This window comes from Dipodomys spectabilis, unplaced genomic scaffold (assembly GCF_019054845.1).
Source record: "Dipodomys spectabilis isolate Male_0828 unplaced genomic scaffold, ASM1905484v1 ptg000002l, whole genome shotgun sequence".
Taxonomy (NCBI): Eukaryota; Metazoa; Chordata; class Mammalia; order Rodentia; family Heteromyidae; genus Dipodomys; species Dipodomys spectabilis.
The window spans coordinates 43,522,207-43,534,277 of record NW_024870679.1 but is presented as its reverse complement, the minus strand read 5'-3'; the positions used below and the strand labels follow the sequence as shown (position 1 = coordinate 43,534,277).

At 39.1% G+C, this 12,071-nt stretch overlaps 1 protein-coding gene across 4 annotated transcripts in view; it reads right to left on the bottom strand.

The window, feature by feature from the left end:
- Positions 1–12,071, bottom strand: part of Zmym4 (zinc finger MYM-type containing 4) — a 112,679-nt gene that overhangs the window by 45,454 nt on the left and 55,154 nt on the right. For 3 of the 4 annotated variants that reach the window (XM_042677431.1, XM_042677437.1, XM_042677425.1), the window contains 2 exons: positions 9,818–9,902; positions 9,321–9,576 (listed from right to left, as the gene is read on the bottom strand). In XM_042677431.1, the coding sequence (XP_042533365.1) occupies positions 9,321–9,576; positions 9,818–9,902 (341 nt within the window). Of the gene's footprint in view, positions 1–9,320; positions 9,577–9,817; positions 9,903–11,721; positions 11,825–12,071 lie in introns of those variants that run through there. The other variant, XM_042677445.1, reaches the window with a different exon arrangement.

Sequence of the window (12,071 nt, the reverse complement as noted above, 5' to 3'; positions counted from 1 at the left end):
ATCTGTATCATTTGTACTCATTATATGTCGGATTATATAGTTAAACTTTCTTCTTTAGAATTGTCTTATTTCCCCAAAATTCTTTAAAATGGCATTACACTCGAGGAATGAGGCACAAGGAAGGCAAATAAAGTCGAAACAGATTATTTTTAACTATGAAAATAGAACAAAGAAAATTGTTGAAATTGGTTGGGGAAGAGGAGACAGGGGAAAAGAAAGAGGGAATCAAAGTAATTGGAATACAATGTAAACATGTGTGGAAAGGTAACAATGAAATGTTCCCCTGTAAGCTAATAAAAAATATTACATTTAAAATTCTTCCAAGCCATTATTAGATGTTCTTCTTCCCTCATCATGCTGGGAATGGAAACTGAGGCTTTGGACATACTAGACAAACACTCTACCAAGTCACATCCCCAGGCCCTGGATTATATGAGATAGAATCTTGCTAAGGAGCTCAGGATAGCCTCTACTTTCGATACTCTTGCCTCTACTCCAGAGTGCTAAGATCACAGTACACACTACCACATCCAGCAAACTACCAGAACTATTATCTTTAAGAAAATAAACATACATTTTCAATTATATACTATATATTCTAGCATGATTATTATACATTGCCCTATGTTAATACTATACTATAAGGCAATTAAGACTAAAATTCTTTTTTTTTTGGTCCGGTCATGGGGCCTGAACTCTGGGCCTGGGCACTGTCCCTCAGCTCTTCAGCTCAAGGCTAGTGCTCTACCACTTGAGCCATAGCACCACTTCCGGCTTTTTTTTTTTCTGCTTATGTGGTGCTGAGGAATCAAACCCAGGGCCTCATGCATGCAAGGCAAGTGCTCTACCACTGAGCCACCTTCCCAGCCCCTAGACTAAAATTCTTTTTTTTTTTTTTTTTTGGTCGGTCGTGGGGTTTGAACTCTGGGCTTGGGCGCTGTCCCTCAGCTCTTCAGCTCAAGGTAAGCGCTCTACCACTTGAGCTACAGCGCTACTTCCGGTTTTCTGGTGGTTTTATTGGAGATAGGAGTCTCACGGTCTCTCCTGCCCGGCTTTGAACCTCGATCCTCAGATCTCAGCCTCCTGAGCAGCTAGGATTATAGGCGTGAGCCACCAGCGCCCGGCTTAGACTAAAATTCTTAATGACTAAGGCTCCTTACCACTATTCCAGTCCTAATTCTACCACCAAATCAGTTTTTCTAAAGTAAATTACAAGGGAGCTTAATTGTAAAACTCAAAATTTCAAATTCGTACAATGTTGTAAACATTTTTCCTCACAAGTACATACTCACAAAAGTTAATATTATGGTTATACTCAGTCATGCACCATAAATAGATTACATTAACAAAATATCTCCTTTAGAAAAAATAACGTATCTCAATAAAAGGTAATAGTAACCTGAGAATTTGGCTTAGTGTTAGAGTGCTTGCCTAGTATGCATGAAGCCCTGGGTTGTATTCCTCAGTACCACATAAACAGAAAAGGCCAGAAGGGGCACTGTGGTTCAAGTGGTAGAGTGTTAGACTTGAGCAAAAAGAAACTCAGGGTCAGTGCTCAGGCCCTGGTTCTAGCCTTAGGGCTGGCAAAAAAAAAAAAAAAAAGGAAGTGGCGCTGTGGCTCAAGTGTTAACTTTGAGCTGAAAACCTGAGGGACAGCCCCCAGGCCCAGAGTTCAGGCACACCACAGACCAAAAAAAAAAAAAGAAAAATAGTAAACATAATAGCAAATAAACACCTGATACCATATTCTTCTGTAATATGTAATATATTATATGTATATATATTATACCTTTCCTATTTAGTAGTTCTAGTCTGTGCTGCCTCCTGCATTTTTTCCCTTTCTAATATTCTAAACAATATATATTTTAAAGTATTTCACAGGAGTATTTGCTGAAGTTATATTGAACCAGATACTAGCTGAGGCCTGAGTCAAAACACAGTCCTTGTATGTGTTCAAGGAGCTCACAGTTATTGGAACAAATAGACCAACGATTTCTAAAATACTATCATAGAAGCACTCTTGAATGTATAGTGTGAATAATTTTCAAACAAATATATGTAAACTTCTATAGAAATTTTACTGAAAGCTGGGCATAGTGCCTCATAACTAAAACTACTTGGAAGGGAGCTGGGAAGGTGGCTCAGTGGTAGAGCGCTTATCTTGCAAGCATGAGGCCCTGGGTTCGATTCCTCAGCACCACATAAGCAAAAAGAAAAAAGCCGGAAGTGGCATTGTGGCTCAAGTAGTAGAGCACTAGCCTTGAGCTGAAGAGCTGAGGGACAGCGCCCAGGCCCAGAGTTCAGGCCCCGTGACCAGGACCCTCCCCCCCGCCCCCCAAAAAAAAACTACTTGGAAGTTAGGAGACCAGAATCCAGTTTGAGCAAAAAGTTAACAAGATTCTATCATAAAGAACAAGTTTGGAGCCAGGCACTTGTAGCTCACGCTTATAATCCTAGCTACTCAGGAGGCTGAGATCTGAGGATTGCGGTTCAAAGACAGCCCAGGCAGGAAAGTCCATGAGACTCAATAAACCACCAGAAAACCGGAAGTGGCACTGTGGCTCATGTGGTAGAGCACTAGCCTTGAGCTGAAGAGCTGAGAGGGACAGTACCCAGGACCAGAGTTCAAGCCCAACAACCGACCAAAAAAACAAGTTTGATATAGTAACTGCTATCTGTAATACAAGCTACCTGAAAAGCTACCAATGCCAGCGAGGGCAAAAAGTACAAGATCTGGGCTGGGAAGGTGGCTCAGTGGTAGAGTGCTTGCCTTGCATGCATGAGGCCCTGGGTTCAATTCCCCAGCACCACATAAGCAAAAAGAAAAAAAGCCAGAAGTGGCGCTGTGGCTCAAGTGGTAGAGCACTAGCCTTGAGCTGAAGAGCTGAGGGATAGCGCCCAGGCTCAGAGTTCAGGCCCCACGACCGGACCCAAAAAAAAAAAAAAAAAAAAAAAAAGTACAAGATCTGAAACAAACCAAATGACTTGAAACACTGCCTACTGGGAAACTGAGATTGAGAGGATAGTAGTTTGAGGGCAGCCCAGGTAAAAAGTTTTCAAGATTCCTTATCAATGAAAAGCTAGCTAGATGTGGTAATACACACTTAAAATCCTAGCTATAAGCAAAAGTCTAACATGGGCAGGGTGCTCCTAGGCATGGGTCCCAGGCCAAGGCAAATCCTTATGTCAAAAATAACCAGCAAAAACAGGGCAAGAGACATGACTCAGCAGTAACAGCAATTGCCAAGCAAGTGTGAAGCCCTGGGTTCAAAAGAAAAAAAAAAAAAAAGATGTAAAAGGGACTAGTAAAAAATTTAGTAAAAATGCTCATATGCAAGTGTGAGGACCTCAGTTAAAAAAAAAAAGTACTGACAGAGGGAGAGAGGGAAGGAGAAAACATGAGAGCTGAAGATGTAAGTCCACAGGAAAAGCACTTGTCTGGCATTCATAAGAGCCAGATTCAATCCCTAGTAACATACAGAGCAGAAGCAAAAAACCAGAAGGTAACATCTTAGCTGTGGCAATAGCAGAGGCGAGAGTGGTAAGATAAACTTGACAATAACATATATGAACAAGAATAAAAATGGTTTAAGAGGGAGTATACAGTTTAAAACGTATGTAAATCTTCCTTAGTATTTCATGGCAAAATAGAAAGCAGGAAAAATATTAAAATAACAATTTTCAGTCTAACTCAATTTACAATCAAAGAATGTGTATAATAAAATATAGAAATTAAAGATAGAACATATACTTAAGTATTCATCTTTAAAGCTATGTATACAGAGTATAAATACCAAAAACATTATGTAGAAATCATATAACAATTATATCAATAAACTGTAGCTAAAAAATAAGAGCATTTCTCTAATATGTCATTTGCAGAGAAAGAAATGGAATAGAACAAATAATGTTAAGTGAGGTAAACCAAACTCAGAGAAACAAATGGCACATTTTCTCTCATATGCAGAAGCTGAATCTGGATCTAAAGTACAACAGGACATGATAAATTATACAGGACTCTAGACATTGACATACAATGAGGCCAAAGGAGGATACTCTTAGGAAGGAACACAAAGATACAAGGCCTCTGTGCTTCTAATCATTCAAATGACATTTACCAAAATGAACTCCAGGAAATGGAAACAAAAGCATTTTTCCTGTGGTCTTGTTTGCTCATTTATCTGTCTTCAGGAAGGTAAGAGGGGAGTACAGAAATAGGAGAGAGGGTGAACAAATGCAGCAGGGGTACTCACTAGACATGATGTTGAAAATGAACTATACAACTTGTAGGTAGGGAAGAAAAAACTGGAAGAGAAAAACTAGGAGAGAGTAAGGGAAAAGGGTGACATTGTCCAAAAAAAAAAAAAAAAGTATATATACACTCACTACCTTACTTATGTAACTGTAACCCTCTGTGCATCATCTTTATAGTAACAATAAAAAAGCAAAAAAAAAATAATAATAATTTAAAGAAAATGAACTAGCCTAGCTGGGTACCGGTGGCTCACACCTGTAATACTAGCTACTCAGGAGGCTGAGATCTGAGGATTGTGGTTCAAAGCCAGCCCAGATAGGAAAGTACATGAGATTCTAATCTCCAATAAACCACCAGAAAACTGTAAGTGAGGCTGTGGCTCAAGTGGTAGCATGCTAGCCTTGAGCTGAAGAGCTGAGGGACAGCACCCAGGCCCAGAGTTCAAGCCCCTGACAGACCAAAACAAAAAAGAAAGAAAGAAAATGAACTATACAACTTGTGGACAGGGACAGGAAAGAAAAACTGGGAGAGGGTAAAAGAAGGGTGACACTGTCAACTCACCTTTACAACAGTAATTTTAAAAATTCTAACAAAAAACAGTAATAACAGATTTTCTCAAAAGGGTCCTAGCCAGGTGTCGGTGGCTCATGTTTCTAATCCTAGCTACTTAGGAGATATAAGAAATGCAGTTTAGGGGCTGTGAAGGTGGCTCAGTGGTAGAGCGCTTGCCTTGTATGCATGAGGCCCTGGGTTCGATTCCTCAGCACCACACAAGCAAGAAGAAAAAAGCCAGAAGTGGCGCTGTGGCTCAAGTTATAGAGCACTAGCCTTGAGCTGAAGAGCTGAGGGACAGCACCCAGGCCCAGAGTTCAGGCCCCACGACTAGACACAAAAAAAAAATAAAAAAGAAATGCAGTTCAAAGCCAGCCCAGGCAGAAAAGTCTATGAAACTCTTTACTTCAAATAACCACCAGAAAACCAAAGAGGTATTATGGCTCAAAGAGATGAGTGCTAGTCTTGAGCTAAAAAATCTCAGAGACAGCACCGAGGCCCTGTATTCAAGTCCATAACAGACAAAATAAAAAAAGGTAGGTTTTAGCAGGGTATGTGGCTCACACCTGTAATCCTAGCTACTCAGGAAGTCGAGTTCTGAGTATTAAAGTTTAAAGCCAACTCTTATCTCCAATAAACTACTCAGAAAACTGGAAGTAGCACTGTGGCTCAAGTGGTAGAGCACTAGCCTTGAGCTGAAGAGCTGACAGCGCCCAGGCCCAGAGTTCAAGCCCATGACTGACAAAAAAGAAAAAAAAAAAAAGGTTCTTTAAATAATGCATTCAACAAATACTAAGTATCTACTATATACTGGGCCTACCTTTAGGCTTGCTTTCTTTTATTTACAATGAGAGGTAACACTGTATTGATCAAGCACAACATGCTATTTTAGAGTACACAGATATCATGGAAGGACTAAACTAGACAATTTACATAAACATCTTTGTTTTGAGAACACTTTACTCACACTCTCTGAATTTTTCAAGAATATAAAATCTTAGCCGGGCGCTGGTGGCTCACGCCTGTAATCCTAGCTACTCAGGAGGCTGAGGTCTGAGGATCGCGGTTCAAAGCCAGCCCGGGGAAGGAGAGACCGTGAGACTCCTATCTCCAATAAACCACCAGAAAACCGGAAGTGGCGCTGTAGCTCAAGTGGTAGAGTGCTCACCTTGAGCTGAAGAGCTGAGGGACAGCACCCAGGCCCAGAGTTCAAGCCCCACGACCGACAAAAAAAAAAAAAAAAAGGAATATAAAATCTTGTCACCATGTAATAGACTACCTGAATTTAGTCTTCAAGCTATTGTCATACCCTCAAAAAAAACAACCCAACAATATGATATAATCAAATTTCACCTCTGATCAACTTTCTAGGTAACTTTCAACAACATATGAACATTATTACACACACACACACACACACACACACACACACACACACACACACACACACACACACACACACACACACACACACACACACACGAGATAAAAATTCGGTAGCACTGCCAAAGAATACTTAAGACCAAAAAAAAAAAAGGTTCAAGTTTTGGAGTTCTTTGTATTCAGGTTTTTGGATTAAGGATGCTTAATATATAAAAATATATAAAACCTTGAAAGATATAATCCTAGTTGCAGAATTTCTGTTGTGGGTTTTTTGTTGTGGTAGTTGTTTGGCTGTCATGGAAATGAATTATCTCAGATCCTGGCTTGCAAAGCTATGCAGTTGCTCTATTGCTAGGTTTGGCTTTTTGTGTTTTTTGTTGTTGTTTTTTAAATAGTAGCAATGTGACCAAAAAAAGTAGAACTTCCAATCTACACTTGGATATATGAATTATAAAATCAATTTAAACTATTATACAATATAAGAATATTACTCCTAGCCGGGCGCTGGTGGCTCACGCCTGTAATCCTAGCTACTCAGGAGGCTGAGATCTGAGGATCACGGTTCAAAGCCAGCCCGGGCAGGAGAGACCGTGAGAATCCTATCTCCAATAAACCACCAGAAAACCGGAAGTGGCACTGTAGCTCAAGTGGTAGAGCGCTCGCCTTGAGCTGAAGAGCTGAGGGACAGCGCCCAGGCCCAGAGTTCAAGCCCCATGACCGACAAAAAAAAAAAAAAAAAAAGAATATTACTCCTGAAGTGGCGCTGTAGCTCAAGTGGTAGAGCGCTCGCCTTGAGCTGAAGAGCTGAGGGACAGCGCCCAGGCCCAGAGTTCAAGCCCCACAACCGACAAAAAAAAAAAGAATATTACTCCTTAAACAATTTAAATGAAATAAGCTACAGAAGGATGTGCATATAACCAACCAACTTGTAGGGAACATGTTTAATTTTCAGTCTCCTGCCTAACTAAAGTAGAAGAGGGAAAATCTTTTTTACTTTCCAGACAAAGAAAGAGTAGCATTGCGTAGGAACTATAAATACTAAGAGTTAAAATAATAAATCATGGTTTGAATAGAGAAGCCAACATGTTTCAAAACAAAATAAGAATCATTCCTTGTTTTCCGATTTATAGACTTAGACAAGTAATTTTTAACAATAACTGTATAAAATTATTTAAGAATGTACTTGATATCCCTCAAATATATCAAAATGATTCTACTCTGTCAGGTTTTACTCTTTGTTGACTTTTTGGGGCTCATACTCAGATCCTAGTTGCTGTCCTTTAGTCTTTTTCACTCAAGTCCAGTACTCCACCATTTGAGGCATAGCCCAACTTTCAAGTTTTTGGTGGTTTATTAGGAGACAAAGAGTCTCACAGACTTTGCTACATGGGGTGGCTTTAAACTGTTATCCTCAGATCTCAGCCTCCTGAGTAGCCAGGATTACAGATATGAGGCATCAGTGCCCAGACTCCTTTTTGGCTAGTAAAATTACAGTGGAAGCCAGGCACCGGTGCTCATACCTGTAAACCTAGCTACTCGGGTGGCTGAGATCTGAGGATTCCAGTTTGAAGCCAGCCTAGGTAGGAAGTCCACATGAGACTCTTACCTCCACTTAACTACTCAAAAACTGCAAGTGGTGCTGTAGCTCAAAGTGATAGAGTACTAGCCTTGAGCAAAAGGGACAGTGCCTAGGCCAAGTTCAAGCCCCGTAACTGACAACAACAACAACAAAAATTGCAATGGACACTCTTTAGTATTCAGAGATACTAAGGTGAAAAAATATACATTAAAGTAAAAAAAATATTAAATTCCAGTTATATTAGAACAAGAAACAAAGCCTGGCACGGGTGGCTCACATCTGTAATCCTAGCTACTCAGGAGGCTGAGATCTGAGGATAGTAGTTCAAAGCCAGTTGGGGCAGGAAAGTCCATGAGACTCTTATCTCCAATAAACTTCCAGAAAACCAGAAGTGGTGCTGTGGCTCAAGTGGTAGAGTGCTAGCCTTGAGATGAAGAGCTGAGGGACAGTGCCCAGGTCCAGAGTTTATATCCCACGGCTGACCAAAAAAAAAGAACAAGGAACATAAAGTTTTATTGGACTTCAAGTATCTGTTATCTATAGTCCAAAAAAAAAAAGCACTGTAATACTATTTAAATGTGTAGTTTTTGTTATATAAGACATCTCCACTAACAAAGATGAGTTGATTTAAATATCACTTCTTAAGCCGGTCGCTGGTGGCTCAGGTCTTTAATCCTAGCTACTGAAGAGGCTAAGATCTGAGGACTGTAGTTCAAAGCCACTCAGGGCAGGAAAAGTCCATGAGACTCTTACCTCGAATTAACCACCAGAAAACTAGAAGGGGAGCTGTGGCTCAAAACGGTAGGAGTAGCCTTGAGCAAAAAAGCTCAGGGACAGCACCCACACTGAGTTCAAGCCCCATGACTAACAAAAGAAAAAAAAAATCACTTCTTAATAGCTAAAGGAGAAAATACGTGGAACCCTTAGCACCCAGTAAAACTAAAAGCAGCAACACCATTTGGCACTAAATAATGTAGTATTTCTTATTTTTTGCCAGTCCTGGGGCTTGAACTGAGGGGCTAGGCACTGTCCTAAGCTGCTTTCTGCTCAAGGCTAGCACTCTACCTCTTGAACTACAGTGCTACTTCCAGCTTTTTCTGCTTCTGTGGTATTGAGGACTCCAACCCAGGGTCTCATTCATGCTAGGCAAGTAGTCTACCACTGAGCCACATTCCCCGGCCATAATGTGGTATTTATTTTTTATTATTTTATTTTATTTTTTGGGGGGGGTCCGGTTGTAGGGCCTGAACTCTGGGCTTGGGCGCTGTCCCTCAGCTCTTCAGCTCAAGGCTAGTGCTCTACCACTTGAGCCACAGCGCCACTTCTGGCTTTTTTCCTTTTGCTTATGTGGTGCTGAGGAATCGAACCCAGGGCCTCATGCATGCAAGGCAAGCGCTCTACCACTGAGCCACCTTCCGAGCCCCCATAATGTGGTATTTCTAACAAAACAAAACCAAAGTCAGAAATTCAGACATTCAAATATAATACCAAGCTAAGAATAAAGGTTGATAAAAGAAAGAAGCAAAAAAATAATTTAGAATTCTGCTATACTTTGAGCAACTTGAACAAGTTTTCTTGGTGAGAGGAGGCGGTGGGCGGGCAGGTGGAACTGTGTATCCAGTGAGGCACAGTGTAGAGCAGAAAAGCTGAGTAGACCCTTTCCTCTGATAGGCAGTTTGCCCCTTCTGGAGGATTTTTTTACAACCAGAACAGGAAACTCGAACAGCTGGGGCTGGAACTGAAGGAAGCATTTTATTCATGCCAGATGATGCCAGTGAAGGCTGAAAGCCAGTAGTCAACTGAGGAGCTTTAAAAAAAAAAAATTAAAAGAAATAAAAATTTTACTTTTTACCATGCATTTTAAGTATCCATCCTTTCTTTTTTTGACTATAGCTAGTCTCGAAACACAACAATAATTATGTAGTATACAATTTAAAGGCATTCTAAATGGACAAAGAGAACTGCCTAGCTTATCAATACAAGTACAAACTTCCTCTCATTCATGTTGCTCAGAATTAATACAATTCATTTATTCAGTTGTTTCTTACCAAGAGGACTGCCACTGACTGAAAATACAGCACTAATTTTCAGTTCCCCCTCTTGAGCTTTTTGCTGTTGGCCATGACTATACTCCTTTAAAAAGGAAAAAATAAGTAAATAAGTACAGAGAAAACAACATATAAAGAAATCCAAATATTCAAGGCATTGTACTATTGTTATATGGAGGTGGAAAACATTTACAATATTAACTTAATGAAATACACAACAGCAAGCTATAATAAACAACAAGATTAGTGTAACATGCTTGCATATTCTGGGAGGGTAAAAGGAAAAAAAGGAATGTTAGCTCTTTAATTAGCCTTAAATACTACCAAACATTTACAAATCAGTTCTGAAATTTCTTAACTATTACAGTATTTTAAGTAATTGTTTATTATAAAAGTAATACACAATCACTATAGAAAATTTAGGTAAGTAGAAAGAAGAAAAAACTTCTGATAAATTTCCATCACCCAAAAAGAACCACTTTTATTCTTTTTTTTGGTATATTTCTTTCCAGTCTTTTCCCCTCTTCTACTCAAAGATAGGTTTTGTTTCTTTACACAACTATAATTAGTCTAGAGTATTTCTTATAAACTCATGTTGTGCTCATTTGAATTGTTTGAATATTTGCATATTACTTCAAAATAACTTAAAATTTTATTTTCCAGGGCTGGGAAGATGGCTCAGTGGTAGAGCGCTTGCCTTGCATGCATGAGGCTCTGGGTTCGATTCCTCAGCACCACATAAGCAAAAAAAAAAAAAAAAGCCGGAAGTGGTGCTGTGGCTCAAGTGGTAGAGTACTCGCCTTGAGCTGAAGAGCTGAGGGACAGTGTCCGGGCCCAGAGTTCAGGCCCCACAACCAGACCCCCTCCCCAAAAAAAGAAATTTTATTTTCCAGTCCTGGGATTGAACCCAGGGTTTCACACATGCCAGGCAAATGCTATAGTACTTGAGGCATGCCCTCAACCCCCAAAATAATTTCTAATAACTAAATAGCAGTGGTTTCTGAGATTTGAGTCCAAGAACCCCTGAGGTCTAGATAGTCTGAAAATTCTAAAATCCCATTTTAAACTGTGTCCTTTCAATGGCTTTTAAGGGCACATATACATATTTTAAGCCATGAATGATCATCACTCAGTGCTGTTGTCTATTCTTACAACTATAATGTTGCATTGTCTACATTTAGTGATATTTTTTTTTAATTTTAATATACTGTTTTTCACACTAAAGCTTACAAAACACTGCAATACTCCTTATTCCTGGAACATATCTCAGACATACTCTTTGTGGTGGGGAATGTCACTACTACTCAAGTTTGAAAAGTACCAATATATATTGTTTATCCCACATATCAGATTACACAAAGAGGTGATTGAGGTGAGTATACTTGTCTCAGACATAAAATTAAAGAAACCCAAACCTCCCTCCAATAAAGGTAGTATTTTAAGGCAGCATTTTTAAGTGAAAATTTGTGCAAAAATCTGTAATAAAATTTTAAATAAAGTCATAAAAAATTTTCAATAAAGACAGGATCAGTATTATTTGTATCTTTTGATTCTGGCATCCAGATGGTCTTGCACTGACATTATGTAAATAAAACCCAACGTTTTCACATATTTAACATAATCAGTAATGCCATGAGTCTACTTTAATTCTTAAAAAGAATTCCTAACTAAAAAGGCATAAAGGTTTGCTATACATAGTGAGATTATTTTCCCAACAAAAATTCTTATTCCAGCAATTTATGTAAAAACAACAAATAAGTCTTTCCACATTTTGCTCCTATTTGCATTATAATGCAACATTCATCCTTCATAGCATTTCTTATCAACATTTCCTCAATATGTACTTTGACTTAAAATTTTTATGTACTGATCCATTTTTATGCCAAAAATCTGACAATCTTTACCTTTGTGATTTCTTCTATCTCTTACAAAGATTTACTTCCATAATAAAATAATAAGAAAGTGGTTTCATTGTTTATAATACAGTCCTTTAATCCAGGGGTCAGCAAACTTTATCTGCAAAGGGCCAGATAGTAAATATTTTTGACTCTGCAGGCCATATGGTCTCTGTCACAACTACTCAACTCTGCCATAGTAGACCAAAAGCACTCACAAGACAATATATAAATAATTGAACATGGCAATGTTCCATAAAACTTTGTGTACAAGAGAGTGGGCAGAAAAACAAAGTAGGAAAACAACAGGTAGGGTAGATTTGGCCAGCTATCGATAACTTGCCAATATTGGCTTTAGT